This window comes from Lagopus leucura, unplaced genomic scaffold (genome assembly GCF_019238085.1).
Source record: "Lagopus leucura isolate 7727_CA_CO unplaced genomic scaffold, USGS_WTPT01 Super-Scaffold_100157, whole genome shotgun sequence".
Taxonomy (NCBI): Eukaryota; Metazoa; Chordata; class Aves; order Galliformes; family Phasianidae; genus Lagopus; species Lagopus leucura.
The window spans coordinates 46,378,162-46,398,704 of record NW_024962334.1 but is presented as its reverse complement, the minus strand read 5'-3'; the positions used below and the strand labels follow the sequence as shown (position 1 = coordinate 46,398,704).

Below are 20,543 nucleotides of genomic sequence, written 5' to 3'. Positions count from 1 at the left end.
GTGCTTCTCTGTCTAGTCTGGCTGAGTGCAAACTGCCTGCAGAAAATACCCTTCCTGGTAACAGCCTGTGACCTATGGCTTTGGGGTGCTTCATGTTTAATCACCACTAGCTGACACTTTATGGAGGACTGGGACATAGGATGGCCTTTTGCCAAGGCAGAACATACATACCAGACTCCTGAGCTAGTTTCAGAGCTTTGCTCTCTGTGAACGATGACATCTCATGGAAAGCTCGAGGGTGGCTGGGGTCTTCAAAGCCATTGAAATGAACACTCTTGCAGTAGACAACTGTGTCTGACAGCTCTTTGGCCAGCTTGAGGGTGTCACTCTAAAAAAAGAAGGAAGAATTGTGTTTCTTCTACAAACCCTGGGTCTGCTCTGTATCATCAACCACATATAGAAAGGATACCCACCATCATCACCCAATGGCAACCCCGTGCAGATACAGGGTGGTAAAGAGGCAGACTGCCCTTGCTGTGTCCCTTACCCTGCTCAGAGAGGGTTAATCCCTCCTCTCAGACCATCATGCAGAATAACAACTCTGCTGTTACCTACATAGGCAACATTATGGGCACATTTCACCAGCCACTGGCCTGTCCACAGATATCACTGACTTCCTGAATGAGCCTTCCTTGCACCTCAGACCTTTGGCTTTTTTTATCTTGAACTAGGAAGTTCTCACAATGCTTTGGTGCCAACTACTCCACAGCCTTGATCACAAGTATCATCAGCTCCCACCAAATGCAAGAAAACAAAATTTCAGTCTTCAAAATAATACATGCTGTTGACTATGGATTAGAAAAAGAAATAAAACCCTCAAACAGTAAAAAAACAGCAAAGGAAAGCATATATCAGATTAGATTCCGAGGCAGTATCAATGAATTTTGTCATCGGTGGGACTGAATTAATTTATGTCATCTATGAACCTGATCCATAAGGAATACGGCCTTCACATTGACCTGCAGTCTGAAAAAAAATGAATGCCCTCACAATAGGGAGCAAAATACTGATGTGGTGGTAAACCTTCTTCCTCCCAAAACAGTCACCCCATTGGTAAACTGACACCTCTTCCCACAGTTCTTTCTGCTGCACAAGGCCATCAAAAAATGGCCAGCGAGGGTGTAGGCACGTCCCAAAATGTTACCAGAAAACCATCAGCCCCCAGTAACTAACAAGGTGATGATGGACTCATGAGAAACAGATATCTGGAAGTCAGATGGAAGTAGACTGAACATGTACTCATCCACTGCATCCATAAACCACAGCATCATGGAATCACCAAGGTTGGAAAAGACCTCTAAGATCATCTGGTCCAACCGTTCACCTGTCACCAATATTTCCCACTAAACCATGTCTCTCTGTACAACACTGAACACCTCCAGGGATGGTGACTTCACCACCTCCTGGGCAGCCCATTCCGACACCTGACACTATGCTAAACGGCTCTCCCAGCTGCTGGGTCCTTCAGCTTCTTTTTAGAGAGGAAAGAAAACCAGCATAGTCGGATGGCCTTGCAAGATCTCCATACTTGTGCTTAGCTGAGAGCATATTAGAAATATATTTCAATTGCTATTTTTTTTCCCAGTCACGTCACAAAGCCCATCTAGAAAGTGGTCTGCCAGCATGAGACATGGGATTGCTAACAAGATTAGACTTTCTGATGCAGGATTTCCAAGCCTTCAGCAGTAGGCAAAGATCTACTTTATCTCATAGCTCTCCTGCCTCTGCAGGTCTAACCCTTTTAGGGATTCAGCCACTTCTTTTACTTACCTTCCCTTTCTGCTGCACCTCTGTCTTCACAGATTCATCTTCCATTTCAGCTGCTTCATCTTCATCAGAGACATCCTCAGCCTCCAGGTTGTTGTTCCCATTTGTCCCAGTGGGGTCTTCCTGTCTGCTCAGCTTCTTGCCTTTCACAAGGATCTTCCCTTTCAGTTGCTGCACAAGGAAAAGCAGGCAAAGGTGATCAGCAGTTTGTCCCCTGGCCTTGCTCCTTTCAGTGAAGCCAGTGGGAGATTTGTTGCCACATGGATGTGTTTGGTACTGCTGGCTCTGGAGGGTGCTGCTTATACCAGAAAAACACAACCTCAGATTTAGCCAATATAACTCTGTATAATGTGCCCTCTCTTCTTTCAGCAACATCCTATATCTGCCTCTTCCACCAAAAGCAACAAACCCCTCTGCTCTCAAATGACAGGACCGTGCAAAACCAAAAATCTTTTTTAAAGTAACACTATTCCCCTCTTGTGGGTGCAAGCAAATTGATAGTGTCTCTGTGGAGACCAGCCCAGCTCCTCACTGACTGGCTAAGCTGTGGATGAAACTTGATTTGAGCTGAAATTTGACGCTGGCACATAAGGCAGTAGCCAAGAACATTTTTCTTCAGCTACCACAAATGATCTGTTTACTCCAAGGAACTTACTCTGTCACTCAAAAGCTGGACAAAGGCAGCTGGGAGGAGTGTGATGTGGATATTAAGAAGCAAAGTCCAAAATTTGGGTGCTTATCTACTTTACCAAGGTTTTAAATAAGCTGACGCAGACACATACATACATGCATTTGCTCCATCTGAATTTGTTCCCCTTCATGTGATATTAAGTATTTCTAGCCTGAGGGGAAGGACATTAAGCTCATCAGTTCAGCTCTGTTGAGTAGATTCCTTGTCTTAGGAAGAAGTATTAGCTGAAATGCTCAATAAATACTTAACAAGTAGACCATAAAGCTATTCCAGTCGCCTGTGGCAAGCCCAAAGAGGAACACAACTAAGAAAGAAGGAAAAGCTACAAGCATGCTGGAGTGCACTGAGAACACATAGCACAGTGGAACTGATGCAACTCTTTTAATTCCTTCTGCACTCTTGTAAACCATATTGTCTTAGATTTCCAGAAGTGCAGCTCCACTGCTTTCTCACCTTTTCTGCTGCAAATCAAAGCAAGCTCATCTCTGTATTTGCAATGATTCTGATACATGGCTTTGGTCCCTTTGGAGTCTGTGATCTGGGACAGGGCACCTGTCTTAAATGAAAGCACCGTTCATTTTATCAGGAGCAAAGCCGTAACAAGCAGAGTAGTTCAAAAGGTTTGCACACATGCATTTATTTTACCTGAAAGCTTCTTGACTGTATTACTGACCTGACAGCCATTACTAGGTTTGATTTCCAATGTTTAACTCAGTGGTGTTGGCATATTAACAGGAGCCACCTCAACAAACTTTCTGTGCCTTCGACACCTCCTTTAGAGTCAACAGAGAAAACTAACACCCCTAGGGTGTGATCAGACAACTGTCTGGGAGGAGGTGGACTACACCTCCAACTGCCCTGATCATATTAACTAGTTCATAAGCAGGCCAAAGTGATGTGCTCAAGTACACGGATACACAAAGGCTAACTGCCACACTGCATTCTGCTCTCAGGATGAAGATACCTATCAGATGTCAGAGAAGCTGTGAGGATTAACACGTTCACTTTCAGGAGGAGATGTGCAGACCTGATGCACCAACTCAAAGCACTGCTCCATTTGCAGATGTCTGTCAGGCAGCTGAGCTGAGATACTGCAGGTTTTTACAACAAGCAGCATCAAAGGATGAAAAGAGTCTCAAAAAAAAAAAAAGAAACACATTACCCAGGGAGAAATCTCAGGTCAGTTGTGCTGAGCCTTGCCTTGCTGCTGCTATCCTGGATGCGTTTGTTGAACCGCATGGCTCAAGGTGACGTTGAATGGGGCACTGGGCACAGCAGTGGGTGCAATCCATGGGACAGATGTTGTTTGTGGGATTGCAGAGCCCCAGTCACTGCACTGGGGTGCTCATGGTCCAAAGGGTCACCCAGTAAGGCTAATAAATTCAGCCCAAAACCATTCCCATGGTGAAGGGTGTCCAACACCAAAAAGCTGGAGGGGTCTGGAATATGCCTGGTATGCTGAATTAACATTCAGCATCTGGTTTAGTCTCATCATAAGGATGGGTTTTTGCATCATTTCTAGTTGATATGCACAGACAGGGGGAAAGAACACCAGCAGAACCCTGTGCAGATCAGGAATTAAGCAGAAAGGCCTGCAGTAAGCAATCAGCAGCAAAGATTGGAGCACCTCTTCCCTACAGCCCTGGCACTGACCTGAAGCTTTCCTGGAACTTTTTTGTGGCTTTTGGCTTTCTATCCTATACGCCTTTAATTCATGATCAGGACCTAAAGAGAGAAGCTTGACAGAAGTATTTGGGCACTTTTCGTAGCCCAAGACTCCATTCCTAAATGGAACCTGATGAATGAGATGCTTGCCCAGGGTTGTACTGTGCATTGGTAGTGTGACTACAAACTGTGTTATCTTCCTTTAATTACTGACGTTGCCCTGCTAACTTATTCTGCTCTGCCTGCTTTTATTTACAGCCTTTCAGATCTCCTCCCAGTGGTGAATCCTGTATTTTTTTCTAAGAAAAAATATATTACACTTTCTCTGGCTTCCCCATGCCAGCTTCACAAGAAAGTGGAAAAATCTAAGGGGTTTCTGCTGTTTTTTTGTTCTTAGTGCTTCGGCTTCAATGTGTTTTCCACAAACACACTGTTCTAGTTCACATGGCACGAAAACAGAGGAAAAGTAATAGAAGAGAAAGGATATGTGTTACTACATTGGTATTTTGTCTCCCTTTAAGCTAAATGGATCAGTCCCTCCACTGGAGCAGATCATCCCAAATCCATTCAGTAAAGGTAGATCTGGGCTTTTCTGTTCCAGCGAGGGCCACGTGTCCACCTGGGCAAGCAGAGCAGGAGGTCAGTCAAGCACAGGAATGGGAAAAAAACATCTCTGGGAAGCTGGGGTCATCCCCTTACGCACAAATCACACATTTCCTTCCTTGGTGTTTCACTTTTCTTTCTTTATAATCACCCCCTGGTCACAAGGCGGTGTTTTTGAAAAGCTGTCAGCAGCTTTCCCCATCCTACACTGAGGATAAATAACAAGCCAGCACATAACACCGAAAACGCTGATTTTCCAACTCCGTTAAGAGCCTGCAGAGACCTGCCTCCGTGCTGGGTGTAACCTCACCGGGGGAGAGTCACTTCTGAAATGGAGGCCACTTGTCCGTGCCAGCGCAAAGGTCTCGCTGAAGCAGCAGCATTAAAAATTAATGATTTATCCCAATTTATTGCACTAGTGCCGAGGGACCAACCCGGATCAGCTTCCTTCTGCGCCAGGCATTCTATCAAGTGAGGCACAACATTCCCAAGAAAAGGGAAAGTCAGAAAAGGAAATGAGGAAAAGAGAGAGGGAGAAAAAGCAGAGAAGATAGATAGAATCATAGAATTGCTCAGGTTGGAAAAGACCTTCAAGATCATCGAGTCTAACCAAGCCCAAGATATTTGGGGTGGCTCATTTCCCCCCCTTTCCTCCCCTGCTGTCAGCTTTACCCTACCCACAAACTCCTTCCAGCCCTGGCTAGCCCTTCTCCAACTCTTGGCAAATGATTTCTTTAGCAAGGAAATGCGATATAAAGGGGACAGCAGCTACTCACACAACGGTCTGGTTCTGAAAAGTGCTCAGGAGGGAAGAAAGAAAGAAAACACAGACACAAAGGGTGGAAACAGATGAACGTTTTGGCTTCTTTTTTTGGAAACAATTATTATTATTATTATTTTCATACGAAGATTCAATTTCCTTTTTTTTTTTTTTTTCTTTTTCTTTTTCTCCTCCTAATTACCAGATATTCTTGCCGTGGTACACTATGAGGGCTGTGTATCTCCTTCTCCCTGCAGGGTCCAAGCTCAGCTCACTGCCTCACGGCTGCCATAATTCTGAGGAATCACAGTGGAACCTGTCCTCCAGGCAACCTCCCACCTTCCCTTGTCTTCCAAGGACTCTTCCATAAGCCCTTCCACACCGCCATGCCAGCCCAGGCCGTTCTCAGTGGAAGGATATCTCACACTTGACCCAGTTTTAGGCCACTTGTGCTGCTTTTCCCCTCGGGTTTCAAGGGACAAATAATTATATTGTCCTTTCAGTCCTCATGACTTTCTCATCAACAGCCTGGGTTTCCACAGCAACCTCTCTATGTTTCAGAGGATTGGCCATATTCAGTTTCGGGGTGTGGGAACAGACACAAGACAGATCCTCAGGATTCAGCTCCCTTGCATTCCTTCCTTGTGGAATGAAGGATGCCGCCATGCCTCAGTAAATAGACCAGAAATGTCCTTAGTTCCTCAGGAATATCTCCTCTGAGTCTTTATACAACAAACAAGCAGTTCATTTTGAAGTTTGATGTGCACAGGGTATTTCTAACAACTATTCCTATTTCTTATTCTACCACTGCCCCTAGGTAAGCTCTATGTGTCGGCAAGTGTAATTCCCACTGGTTCCCCAGTTAGCATCCAGCAAGAACAGACCTCTCTTGTCCCACCTTCAGAGGGCAGAAAGTGCTAGGAGTGGCCTTGCTCACCTCTGGGGAGGGGAACTGGGATTTGCTTCCATCAATCGGGGCGACCAGGAGCATGTCCTGCAGAATGGTTGTCATGTGCCGAGCCATGACCTTCTGCTGATCGAGGCTGCAGTGGTTCTCCAGAGAGATGATGACAGGGTATGGTGAAGTCTAGGACAAGACAGTAACATCCATCATAACTGAACTCTGAAATTTTACCATCCTAAAGCAGTTGATATAACTCCATTGTTGTTTTCTCTGGAAATGAGTGCATCAGCAGCAGGGAGTAAAAAAAAAAAAAGGACAAATTCAGCTGTGCACTAGCTGCTCAGATCTATGCTGATGCCTTGCAGAAATGATGATCCCACGTACAGGGCAGCAGGCTGGATCAGTATTCCTTCAGTGGGGCAGTTTGTGAACCTCCCCGTGCCTCCATTCTCCACGTGCACCATTGTCAGAGAACCTTCCTAAGTCAGGAGAAGACTGGGAAAGGAGGCTTGCTCAGATCCTTAACTGACCTGAATCCTTCCTGCATTCACACATAGGCCTGATCTGGTTCTTTGTAGCCCCGTAGATATTTTGTGTACAGAAGGCATTGCCACTGTCACTGCTTTATAGCCCCAAAGAAAACTTGGTATTGGTTCTCAAGTCAAGTGCATTGAAGGAAAATAGCAGAAAGTACACCCAAGGATTTTAAAGGCTGCTAGCTTAGCACTGCCACATAAGAATCCTGACCTGCTTGTTCCTTTTAAAGCAGAGTAGAAGTTCTTTGCATCAGTCCCTCCAATACACACAGATACCGTTCCTCCAATGTAAGGACAGACCATGAGGCATCAAAGCCAAGTAAATCAAGGGTTTTCTTGCATTTCCTACCACATATGTTCAAGAAATTGGGCATTATTTTAATTGCAGGGGGGTCCAATATCTAGCTGTGCTAGCACAGACTTAAACTTATCCCAAGGCTGTGCCCTGCCTGACCAGAAACTTCCAGGAATGGATCTGTTCAGAAAGCAGAAACTGGATGTCTAGACAGAAGCACATATCTTCTACCCATGGAAAAGTTAAGGTGAAGTATTCCATTTTAAGCTCTCTGCTGGGAGAGCAGAGATCTGCTATCAATATAGTAGGAGAAATCTTAGCGAGTGTCAGGATTCCCAATCCTTACTTTGAAAGCATAGTTCTTGATAGCCTTAATGACATCACAGAAGAGGATCTTGGAGGTGAGAGTGTAGCCATGATAAATGATAGGCTCCGAGTTAGGGCCATCCCAGCAGTCCAACTCCACACAGCGGCAACCTTTGGTGAGGGCTCTGGAAACAAAGAAGGGACCTGGTTGGGTTTTAAACCTGCTCCTCAGGATCAGGCATTGCCTGGTATTGCAGGTATTGCCTGGGAAGACAGATAGGAAGTTCAGGGTTCAAGGCAGAAAGTGAATCAGTCACAGGTATTGCCTGGGAAGGTTGATGGGTAGTTCAGGGATCAAGGTAGAAAGGAGAGCTTGGTAAAACAGGAAAGCAGATGGAGAAAGGATGGAATCAGGAGAGCTCAGGGGCAACAGAGCTGAAGGCTGAACAAGGAAGGCAAGGTGGGATCTGAGAAAAGAGGTCATTGAAAGCCCAAGCTAAGGGCTATCTGAAGAAGGAGACACAGTGTTAGGTGAGAAAGGACATTCATATTTGTGTCCCAAGTCTTTTCCCAAAGATGTTGAAGAGAAGAAATGTACTGGAAGAAAGAAAGTCAGCTACAGAAGCCAGATCTTGAAGCCTGGATGATGTGTGTTCTTCACCTAGATCTGATAAGATCTGGTAAGATCTGAGGGATGAATCCTCCAAGCTGTCATTAATTACATCTGCGGAGACTGCAGGGGGCCAGTCTCCCAAATTGAGTCTACAGACTGAATTCCCATTTGAAACTCCTTCCACATATCCATACAACTATTTTCATTTACTTTCAAACCGAAGTTTTTTATGAAAGACTTAACTTCCTTGGAGGTGATCTTGCCTCTTTTATGCAACTCCCAATACATTTCAGATAACACAAGTCCTTTAAATCACTGCAGTAAGAATCGTGGATTTTTTTTTTAGTATTTTTCTTTTTTAAGACAAAAGGTAATTCTATAATTTTAAAATACTGGAAGGGGAATCCAAATAGCTACTTTCAGTAACCTGTACCAGATTTCATTCTCTGCTCCCTTAAGCTTGGGACTTGAGATAGTCACTATTTTATTTTAGTCGCTGTTTCCAAGTCTGAGGATGAGAGGTTGCCTCTTGGCTCTCTTGTATCTAGCAGTATAGATGTCCTGTAAGATGACTTAAGCACCTCATGTCTTCTGTAAGGAAAACAAACCAACATCTCACAGGTACTTAAACACATTCCCACATAAACACACACACACACACACACACATTACCTGATGTAGGCTTCTGTGCTGCTAGGGCCTGTAAGCTGGTCATCCATAAGGTAGGTATTGTGTGAGGATGACACAAAGTAGTGACTGAGAGGTTGATTCATGTCCTGGTAAACTTTACGGTGGGAGGCGTTGAATATATTCCCATCGTCAGACAGCAAGTACATCAGGAAACCATCTTTGGTCATGGCGTTACGCTTCTTGGCTGCCAGACGAATAGACAGAAACCCCATGCTTAAAATTTGACACAGACAAGCTGTGGTGTCATCTTCACCATGGTGCCTGCTGATCCTTGATAGTCTCAAAGTAAAACATGCTCCCTAGGCACTCAGCTAGCAGAGAGATTTATGCTGTTCAGAAGACAGCGATAGCTTCATCTGTCTGAAAGTATTTTAAAAACCTCTTCACAAGCAGAACTTTTTGGCATTTACTGTCCTTGATAAGACCTAAAAAGTGCAACACTTACCTCACCTGCTTCTAGAGATCTACGGTACAAAAATCTCCATGTAAGCACTTCAAGTCTCTCTCATACCAACACAGAAATTGTCAGACGATAACTGACGTCTCCCTATCTTGAGGGACTGAGCTAGATTTCAACCTGGCCCTCAAATCTAATATGTGCAAAGCATTATCCCTCTCCTGAAGCTCTACCAGGACAGTGCAGAGAGCCTACGATCTTGCACTGATTTCTTGAACATGTCCTCCAAAATGCCCAAGTCAGTGATTTCTTAATTTCTGAGCAGAACGACAGTTATGTGATTGCTTTCCTGAACAGTTCTCACCTCCTTGCCTACCTACTCAGAGATCTCAACACCCCGTGGGTTTTCACGTGCTCACGTAAAAAACATTTATCTCTTTCTCCGTTTTAAAGAACAGAAACATTGCCACATTGCAAGGTAGGTGATGACTGATACCTGAATAAGCCATCAGAGCTTTTCCTACAGGAATGCCACTGCTCTCTAACCAACTCTAGGACAACCCCTATTCTGGCTGCTCATAGTACCTAAGCCAAATATGAACATAAATATTTCCCAGGTTCTCATTTCCCCTTCTTTTCTCAAGCTGCTGGTGTTCCCCTAAAAGACTGCTGGTTTAGAAATGGTTTCAAAGACAAAACAACACAGCAGGGCTGTAGAAGCAAGCAATAGCAAAGCAATTCAGAGTTCATCAAGATAGTAAGATTTTAACCCAAACCAAGCAGGGTTCCCAACTTACCTCGTTCACTGGGCTCGTATCTCTGAATCAAGGGAGGGGCAGCAACAACAGCATCTTCTTCTTGCTGTGTCTCATAGAGGAACCTCACCAGGTTCTGGCAGGACATGAGCCCTTCTGCATCTGAGTACTTCTGGAAGATTTTGTCTATTTCCTTTCTCTCTGTTAGTATCTTGTAAAATTCCTCTATCTCATCATCCTCCAGAGCCTCTGTTTTGGACTTGTCACAGTGCTGTAAACGTAGAGGGGAGAAGGAGTGAAAACCTTCTTTCCTTCTGGCATATGCCAGCCGTAATCTGCACCAGGGCTACACAACGCAGAACACAAAATAATTGGAAACAGTTACTGGCCAGTGAATGAGAAGCACGGTGAATGGTTCTCATTAATAAGGCCACTAGTCACATAATGGTTACAATTATTATCATTATTTATTCATATTATCAGTATGTTGAAGAGCACCAGGAATGGCCCTGAGCTCCACTGCACTACATGCTATACAAACCATGCATTAAAAGGAAGGCTCCTTACAATCCAAGCAAAAATCAAGGGTCAAGAGAAACAAACCTCTTGATCTCAAGGGGTGGAACGCTATACAAAAACAACTAATGCATCTGATGTAAAATCTGGTAGGTAAAGTGGAAAGACCTTTCCCTTGATCCTAGTGGGTCCCAACCTCAAGAGACAATCGAGGCCAGTTAGCAGGACTGCTTGCAATGACGGTACAAAACTGACTTTAAAGAAAATCCCTCTAAACATGTGCTTGTTTAGGTATGGAAAAAAAAATAATTGATCTTCTATCTGTGGAAATTTCCCATTCTTCTCCAAAAAAACAAGTTGCAAAACCCCCACAAAACTGCAAATTGGCTATCAGCTTCTCAAGGAGCTGCAATACAAATTCCTCATGCCTCCATGCTTCCCAATGGTTTTAACTTCTCTACTCAGTCACAGCTCTAACAGGGCACCACAGCCAAGAATGTGGCTGACGAGCAGTTTAAGATATGCAAGCTAGCATCTGCACACAGGACAATACCTTTTCCAGCAATAAATATTCCCAAGTCCAATTTTTCATCAGAATTTTCTTTTTCCTGTGGCAAATTCTGATAGGAATTTTGTTGATTGTTCCTAGCAGAAATCCTCGTAGAGAGGCGAGCAACTATTATTTTTGTTATCTCTGGTTTGTAAACCTCTGCAGTAAATACAGCTGAGCAAAACAAGCTGGAATGGAAAGCAGGAGCTGATCTCAGGGGAATCATGGCAGGGAATGTTATATTACTTCAAAGTGTTCTTGTCAGCAAATTGCAGCAGTCAAACCACATCCAGTTAATGCCTTGTAATTATGATGATTCCCTTTCTCCCAATGTCTGCAGCAAGCAAACAGACCCCCAGCACTGGTAAGACAGCCCACTCGCATCTTACATTTCACTCACATCTGAAAAATCAAACTTTTGCCATGGATGACAAATCTCCAACAGCATATGAAGTGCCCGCAGGACGTGGTTGCCTTATTTGTTTTTTGGCCTAAAATTTTCTCTCCTTCAGATCTGAACTGGACATGCAGCATGTGCTCCAGACCACACAGAAGAGGTTGCTGTGCATTTCATTTCACCCTTGAAATGAACAACTTGCTACCAGACACCAGGATGTAGCTGAAATACAGCAACTGGTCAAACCAGAGGAATTTAATTGCTATAGATCTTTGATCTCTCACAGAGATAGAGCTATTGACCCAGGTTTTATGAGCAAAATGCACATCTCAGGTTAACTAATCGCCATGCTAATCTCAGCCTAACCCTTCCAATGAACCCAGCGATGGCCATAGCGGCTTTGGCAGTTGTCCAAGCAAGATGATAATAACAGACTGTTTGTCCTCACACAGTACCTCCTCCAGAGTCTTTCACTAGCAGCTTAAGGCACGCATATAAAACCAGGCAAAATGATCGTGACATGTTGCATTTCACAAAGTGAATCAAGAGGAAAAAGTTCAACTTGTTCTGATTTCAGAATCTGTTGGCTAAAAACTATGGGCTCATCTCAGGGATAGAACAATCTATGAAATGTTCAATATTACAGACACTTTTAAAATGAGTTTGAGCTGTTCTGGAACCATCTTTTCTTTGCTGCCTTCCATGTGCTGTGGCTTTGGCAGATCTCAAGCTAAGTTGAGCGTGATATTTAGCAGCTGAAAAAAGGAGTAGAAGGAAGGAAACTGATGGAGACTGCAGGGATGCTGTAAATGATAGATGTTCTTTAACACACCATGTGGAAAATAATGATGTGACTCCTAGGAAGTCATTATAGCTAATGTATCTCAGTAAGTTTGTTCATTAGTTGCCAGTAAAGGCTGTAATGAACAAAGTACAAGAGCATTGGCATCACAGTTGTATTCTAGGATGGATCAGATACACAGTGTAAAACTGAGCTCCTTCTGCTTGGGCTACAAGAGCTCCAAATTAGATTTTCAATTCAAAAAGCTGTTATTGAGCTCATTTGTATGGATCATGAACAATGATTCCTGAATGAACTTCAGTTTGCCACAAAGAGACAGAAGCTTTCAGATGCACTGGAATGAAGCGAGCAATTACAGGAGCTTTGCAGAGTTTCTGGCTGCATAGCATATGTCTCACTTAGATGTGTCTAAAATGTAGAAGTTGACACAGTTATGTGGCAAAAAGCAAGAATAATGTAAGAACATGCCCTGTAGCTCTCCCTTAAATCTCTTGGTTGCCCTTCCTTCCCATGACTAAATGGAGCAAAACTCACTGAGACAGAAAAGATCACCATTTTAATATGCTGTAACGTCTCGCGTTCCATCTAAGTTTAAGGGAAATGTAAAATGAAAACATAATTGCTTAAGGATTCAGTGGTCAAATAGAGTGAGACAGACTCTTCTAAAAGGCAATTCACCACACAAGAGATATGAATTAACCTTTTGGAGGTTAATTCAGAGGGTTAATTAACATCTTCTCTTTCCCCTGGCTATACAGGAAGCTTAGAACAATTACAGGTCTAATAAGTGTACTTCTGACTAGCTGCCTACACTTGGATAGGATGAATGAGGGCTTAGTTACTGCTTGGAGTCCTCAAGCAAAAAGAGACTTGAACTTTGGTAAGTTTCCAATCCTCCTGCACCCTTCTAACTGCTGCCACATCTGATTCAGACCTTTGATGTTAGAAGATGTGTATGAGGTGTCACATTTAGGGTGAGATGAATCACACCCTGGTCTACAACACTGGTTTGATGAACACCAATTGCAAAGGGAATGTTAAGTGCTGGTGACTACTTCCAGCATAAGTGCCTGCAGTGGGAGATATCTAACTCAACCAGAGGAATTCCAGACTTTTTGCTATTTTTCCATGGTCTTCCCAAGTAGAGAACAAACCATAGAATATGCCAGCCACACTGGGCTGTATATCTTGCCCATTTTGCAAGGTGAAATTCTTCAAGATCTGCTGAGAACCTTCCTCCATATCATAGGATGGCTTAGGTTGGAAGAGACCTTGAAGATCAGCAAGCTCCAACTCCCTGTCATGGGCAAAGTTGCCAGCCACTAGATCAGGCTGCCCAGGGCCCCATCCAACCTGGGATCCTGCAGAGTTACCAAAGAGACAGACAGCTCCATAAACCAAGGATTAGGAAACTTGTTCCTCCTTTGGGGAAAGGTCCTAGTGAGACCTTGCCAACCTCCGGCCTTATCTGCTTACAGGAAGGAGCAGGAGGAATACAGCCTGTACCTGCAGCCACCCACATGTTTACCACTAATCAGGAAAAAACATTTCTGAAACTGCCCACCATTAATTCAAATCCTGCTTCAGATAAGAGACAGAAGTTTGGAATTTACCCAGGCGTTTTTTTTCTCATCTCAGGAGGAAGGCTTGTTTAGAGACACTAAGAACAGCAGAGAAATTTTCATCCCTATCTTCTGATAGGCTGAGCCAGATAGCTGGATCTAGAGAAATGAGAAGGGCACATTCAAGTGGATTGAACGTGCTTTGGCCTATCAGAGCAACCACGCTGGCCCAAGTGAAGGTGTAATATTACATATCTTTCATCATTTTGTTTTTCATCACCAATTCACACTTTATCATTGTTTACACAGGTCACTGGAAACCCACCTGCTCTGAGATGGTACAGAGTTTGTAATTTCACCACACTGATTTGGGTGGCTTAGGCACTGACACATGGCTACAGCATGCATAACTCCCCAAATTCCTGAGACTTACAGTGCACTTGCACTTTGGCTTTTCCTTTTTCTCACGTTATCCATGTCTGTGTTCTGCCTTTTCTGAGGCCAGGTAAAACTGTGTCTCAATAGTAAAGAAAGAACACCTTAACAGAGCTTCATCAAAAGCACTGTGCTATCCTAACTCAGTTGGTGAGAACTGCTGAGCACTGCAAGCTAAGAGTACTTTCTTGGTACAAGAAAAGATACTAGGAGTATCTTCACTTTAGCTTAGGTCTCCACCCAATGCTGATAGCAGTGGGAGACCTTGACCTCAGCCAACAGCCACTACTAATCTGCTTGCTCTCGTTACCTGGAAAATTGCCTTGGCATGATAGTCATCAACTTCAATGTTCACTTCTTTCAGGAAGTTCTTGAGTTCTTTAAAGCTCATCTTGTTGTCTTTGTTCTTATCAGCTTTCCGCAGGCAGGTGTGAATCCAACTGCAGGATGATGTAAGGAAACCCCTCCAGGTCAGCGAGGTCTAAATACCACAGCTCTACACAGCAGACAAACCTCTTGTAAAGATTCTGAACCACTTCTCCCTGCTGCTGTAAATCAGCATGCTCCCATGAACAGCTTGCATCATCTCACCTTCTGCTCTGAAAAGGCAAAGCGATGCTTTGGCAGAAGCAAAGCGCTCTGTAGAACAAGCAATCATGACCCAGGAAAAGCTTGTCACCATCTGGCCAAGGCCAGATCAGTTCTATTTAACCTGCATGAGTTCCTGGACACAGCCACATCACAAAACAGCCCGATTTCTCTTTTGTGGCAGAAAGTGCATCCTCCAGATGGGAGAAAGGAGAATGAAAAGATCTCCAAGTATGGGCAACTGATCATTAAGAATTTGATAGTGTATCACGTTGAACACTTCACAGGGATTCTCTGAAATAAACATGAATAGTCTTCTGTATTTTTTCAGGTATTTCTACCTCGATGTCTTAAGAAATTTGTTGTGAATGAAACCAATCCAATCTTTACAGTCTTGGCTTTCCCTTGTAAAACACACAGTGTCTGTGTCTGTATTGTACTGTAGCTGTGATTCTAAGAGCTCCATTTATATTCACTCCAGTATATCTACAGATCTGGAGCAGTTACCATAAAAAAATCAGCTTTTTTAGTGTTACACCAGTTAATTTGAACTGGGCCTGCCATGGTTTTTTGTCCCCCGGGAAAATGTCAGGTAGTTGAGATAACCTGGAGTTTTAAACAAACAAACAAAAAAACAAATTAAAAAATAACTTTTTCCATCAAGCCAACTGTATCTCTCTAACTTGCTCTAACTATCAAATAACAAAGGCCATCCAGAAGAATATCCTATTTTTCTACATAAAAATTACTGAAATAACAATTAGTTCACCATAAATCCAACCTTTCATGGCTTGCATAGGAAGCACTGCTCCAAACTCATTCCAGAAAAGATATAAATATGGATTTTTAGCAAAATAATCTTCAGAAGTAGCAAACAACAGCTGGGGCACATAGTGCCATAATATTTGATCTGGGTCTTTCAAAATCATCTCCAAAATGAGGCGATGAGTGACAGCCTATAGGGGCTGTAGATATAACTCTGAAAGAGGGTACTCACCAACAACTACCATTGCATTCAAATATTTCCAAACACTTGGAAATATGTGTAAAGTGGTTGGTAGTTCTGTCTGTCTCTTGGAAAATTGAGCTTTATGTCTTTAAAAATCTTGGCATATGCTAAATGACCTCACACTGCATCTCTCTTAGCCTGGTAATATTCCTCTTTCATACACATGGAAATGAAAATAGAGGTAACATTTCCTCTGACTCCTAAGGATATTCCAGGGCCCTGAACCAGGTTCTGGCTTGGAGAGTTCCCCAGAAAACCAAGTTTGAATCATGAAGCTCCTATGTGAGCTCTTCCTGGGATGTTCTGCTGAGAGCACAACACCATCCACCCCACCAGCTGTGCACAAAGAGCATCTGCTTAGCATATGACAACATGGTGCCAACAGCACCATTCCCAGCCATTCCCACCCAATCCGTGCACTCCAGCTCCCCTTCACACACTTCCTAAAATAACAGACAGAAGGGATGCACAACTCTAGGAAATTCTTCTTATCTGACACAAACACAATTTTGCAGCCCTGGTTGTGGGTTTTCCTTTCACCTCACCTCCGTTCATTTGGGCATGGGGGGACAAGGAAGAAGCGTTCTCATTCTGGTATGCCTCCAGAAGGAGGCTGCTTCTTGTTTTTAAAGGATCTGCCAGCTTCAGGACTACCAGCTTTCTATGAGAAACCAAAGAAGAATGACTGAAACGATCTGGCAGATATCCCAAGAATGTGCTTGAAAAGAAATGCTGCAGAACTTCTGGTAAGCTATTCCTAACCAGAAGAAAAGCTCATATACAAATCCCAGAAATGAAGCAGACTGTGCCACACCACTCAAATGAAAAGCCCCCTGTGTTTTCTGGCCTAAAGTCATCCATGCACACATACCTACAGTATTTGCTAAAAAACCTATGCCAACTAGTTGAGGGCTGAATCTGAGGCTTACTAAAACACTACTGTATGTGCAAGAACATCAGAAATACTCTTCAAGCACGCAGAAGTTTTACCTTATAGGTGTATAGGACTGGAAAGGACACATAACACACAAATTCAGGCACCTCCATTCTAAAGGAAGCCAAACAAACCCCACCTGCAACAATCACAGTCTTTGCTTTCAATACTCGTTTTCAAAATCTCACTCATTCCTTATCCGCTTTGCAAGGTTTCTAAGGGTGGAAAAGATCCACTGCACAGCAGTTCTGCAGTGATGGATGGGGGACAGGCAGGGGATGCAGCACTTCTCCACTGCCTCTTCCCCTTCTGTGCTCACAGATGCAGAGAACACTTCTGAGGTTTAAGGAAGATGTGAATAAACCCACGCTGCCAAGCAAACCCAGTGAAGATGGGCTAAATTTAAAATCTCAGGCTTTAATTAAGCATAATCAAATTTCAAATGAGAAATCATGCTGTTCTGTAATTCCAGGTTACGTTAAACGACCTGAGACAATCCCAGATTGGAAGCCAGGACCACACAGTAATTACTCTTCCAGAAATACGGCTTGCCTACCAACCCCATTTAGCTCCAATTCTGCTTTCCAGAGTCGGAGAGGTACTTTTCCACACTGGAAATTTACAGCTTTCTTTCCTTGCAAATGCTATTGTTATTTCCCCCTCACACCTTAGCAATCTGATTTCTTCTTACAGGGAAGTTTTTCAGCAATAGGGACAGGTTTCTGTGGCCCAGATTTTCCCCATATACCATGGAGTGGAAGCATCTTTCACATTCAGAAGGAAAACCAACAGAGTCTAACATTTCCAACAGCAGCGAAGCTTCAAGATTTCAACTTGCCTGGGAAGTGACCCTGCCACCATGAACACCATCATGCTCATATCAGAATTAGTGGAATCTGACTCCTTCAAACAAGCTGCACTCTGGTGGTGCAGGTGCTTGTTAAACTCAGAATCACTGAGGTTGGAAAAGACCACAAAGGTCATCAAGCCTAACCAACAACCCATCCTTAGCATACCTACAAACCATGTCCCTCAGTGCCACAACTTCATACTTCAGAGAATCCACAGAAGAGTAAAGCCTGATGAAAGCTCAGCATTTCTGTGCCATTTCCCTCATCATCACTACATTATTAGCTAGCAGGGAGCCCACACAGAGGAAGCCTTGGCTGAGGGAAAGGCCCCCTGGTGCCTGCTCAGTCTCCAGCTTTGTGATTTTCCCCTGCTGACAACTTCACATCGCCCCTCGTCTGCACGGTCTCTTTGATGTCAAAACAGGCATGAAGCTCACACAGCCTTCCCTCACTGCCAAGTGCTATCTGTTTTCCTCTCTGATAGCTGGATGCCTGTTTTTGTGAAGCTTAAGGCAGCTTAATATTTCACAACCACCACTGCTCTGTCAAATCAGGGTGAAATCAGCCAGCAGGTTCATATGTTACAGTCAGGGCCTCAGACACACAGGAACTGCAGAAAACCGAACAAAAACTACACCCACAGATAGACTGTTTTCATATGGATGCAATTAATTTACTGAGTGAAATTCAGCCCTGGGGAAAATTCCCTGTGAATTGAGCAAAGCCAGGATCTCATTCTAACTAATTCATTCTCCTCATACAACTGACCCCTTCCCTTTCTTTCCCTTTCCTTCCTTTCTTCCCCCTTCCCTTTCTTTTCATTCCCCTTTCTTTCTTTCCCCTTCCCTTCCTTGTCTTGAGCTGTCCCTAAAGCAACTGCAGCCTCTTTCAAGGCAAAACTTCCTCCCATGCTGAGGCAAACAAGGGGTAATTTCGCTCAAGTCAGTGGAGCTACCCTGGAGTAAACTTGGCAGACAGAAGAGAAGAATCAGTTCCCTCGCCTGATATTACTGCGAAACATGATAAACAGTATGGGCCTTTCATGCCTTGCCAAAAAGTGCCTGTCCTGGAGTTAACTGCATTGCAAGTGAAACAGACCCCTGAAGAACACAAAAAATAATGGTTGTTTTATCTGGAGCACCCTGAAGGGAGCAATTCATTGCTTAAGGAGCTCTGTGAAGCCTGAATCCACTCTTGCATGTATCACTGTGAACAGGAAAAAAAAAAACCAACAAAACAGCACCAAGGAGTTTGCCCAGGTACAAAATCAGTAAAATGATGAGAGAAAACTCAGTGTCCAGGGCCAGTAGTAAAAAAATTGGGTTATACGACTAACTCCACCCACAGAGAAAGACAAGTGCATCTTTGTGTGCAATTAATCGCTTTACAAGGCAAAGGATACTGTTGGAGTTTCTGTTTCTGGTTCATGGAGTTGCTGTGGGCTATGATTTTCCCAAGGCCGCAGACCCAGTGGTTGGCATCATCCTCTGAACTTGCAATGAGGTCCAGGTTTTTCCGCTGGTCTTTGAAAATGATGGAAAAGCAGCGATACTCTGGTACATCCTTGGCGTATTTTTCCATACCTTCTGTTTTATGGCCTGACCTCACATCCCGAATATCTTCAATAGAGACTGTGGAAAGAAAACAGAGCTTGCTGTCGGCAGGGGTTCGCTCACCCTTATCTCTGCCTAGTGATGGATTTTAAGAAATTACTCTTTTTCCTTTTTCTGCAACCTCTCCCTCCCACAGCTGGAGGATTCTCTTGATTTTTTTCCAGCTTCCACAAATTCAATGCTAAAGAAACCTCAGATCAAAAGCAGCAAAATGTGCAAGAAACATAAAAACAAATCAAAACTCTTTGTTCTTTTCACATGTATTTAACAAAGAAGCAGAATTTGCAGGGGTGCCATACTGTGATATCACGTTGATGAGGTACCAGTCACTGTCAAGATTTTGGGTCCAGTCCCTGAAGCATCCCTGACTTGATCTTTGCCTCTAAAGACCTTAGGACCATGACCAACATGATCTCACCCCATCTATCAAATAACCTTCAGCTGTTCTCCTTCCAGAACTGGAAACAAAGAAGTCTAAAGGTCCACAGGAAAATGAGGAGTGACTTCAGTAAAAGCAGGGCATGGACTGAAACGGTCACTCTTCAATTTGCAAAAAATAAAAAGGTAACACCTAAAATCCTATATACTCTTCTCAGCCACACTAGTATAAACTGGGGAGAAAAAGACCAAAGACTTAGGGCAATTTGCTGTCAACTGTGCTCCATCCACACCTCTGCCAAAGGTCAATTTGATCCTATTTGCTGTAAGAAAGCAAAATATGGGCTTTCAAACCCATTCCTCCCCATTCCCATCTCTGACCATCACGTAATGCTCTGAAGTCACACCAGGTTCACCATGTGCACCCCCAAAACCTTCAAGACACAGTGTGAAGCAAAAGGAAGTAACTGAGACAACCCTATACTGCTCTTCCCAATGAATTTGAAAGAAGTGGGTTTAAAATTATTCCTACCTCAAATTGTTAACTATGGGTAAAATCTATTTCCTTTGCCATGCAGGTATGAGATTGATCTTGTTTGCGCTTGTCTTTGAGCTTTGTTGAAAAGTAGTATGAGAATGTAAAATATTACCACTACTCAGCTGAAAAAAAAAAGCTTACACCCCAAATCCCTTTTACCTGAGCCTTCATTTAAATTGGTGCCATTTCACTGGCACAGTGCTCAGTTCACTCAAAGTCAACACCGCAGAAATAAACAGCTCAGTGTCCACCCTGTGCAGTTATAGCATGTCTGCCCTGGGACCACACTAAATTGATCAGATGCTCATTAGAATTTGAAATTCTCCTTTTCTCCTCAAGGAGAAACAGCAATACTCAGCTGACGAGGTAACAAAAATACCATAGACTT

The 20,543-nt window shown here is 43.5% G+C and overlaps 1 protein-coding gene across 3 annotated transcripts in view; it reads right to left on the bottom strand.

Annotated features, from left to right (window-relative positions):
- The window catches only part of PLCD1 (phospholipase C delta 1), a 48,936-nt gene that overhangs the window by 6,148 nt on the left and 22,245 nt on the right, over positions 1-20,543 (bottom strand). For all 3 annotated transcript variants that reach the window (XM_042888260.1, XM_042888261.1, XM_042888259.1), the window contains exons 3-10: positions 19,029-19,257; positions 14,555-14,684; positions 10,025-10,253; positions 8,813-9,014; positions 7,568-7,712; positions 6,424-6,573; positions 1,771-1,938; positions 172-328 (exon numbers count right to left, since the gene is read on the bottom strand). In XM_042888260.1, coding sequence (XP_042744194.1) covers positions 172-328; positions 1,771-1,938; positions 6,424-6,573; positions 7,568-7,712; positions 8,813-9,014; positions 10,025-10,253; positions 14,555-14,684; positions 19,029-19,257 — 1,410 coding nt within the window. The remainder of the gene's footprint in view (positions 1-171; positions 329-1,770; positions 1,939-6,423; positions 6,574-7,567; positions 7,713-8,812; positions 9,015-10,024; positions 10,254-14,554; positions 14,685-19,028; positions 19,258-20,543) is intronic.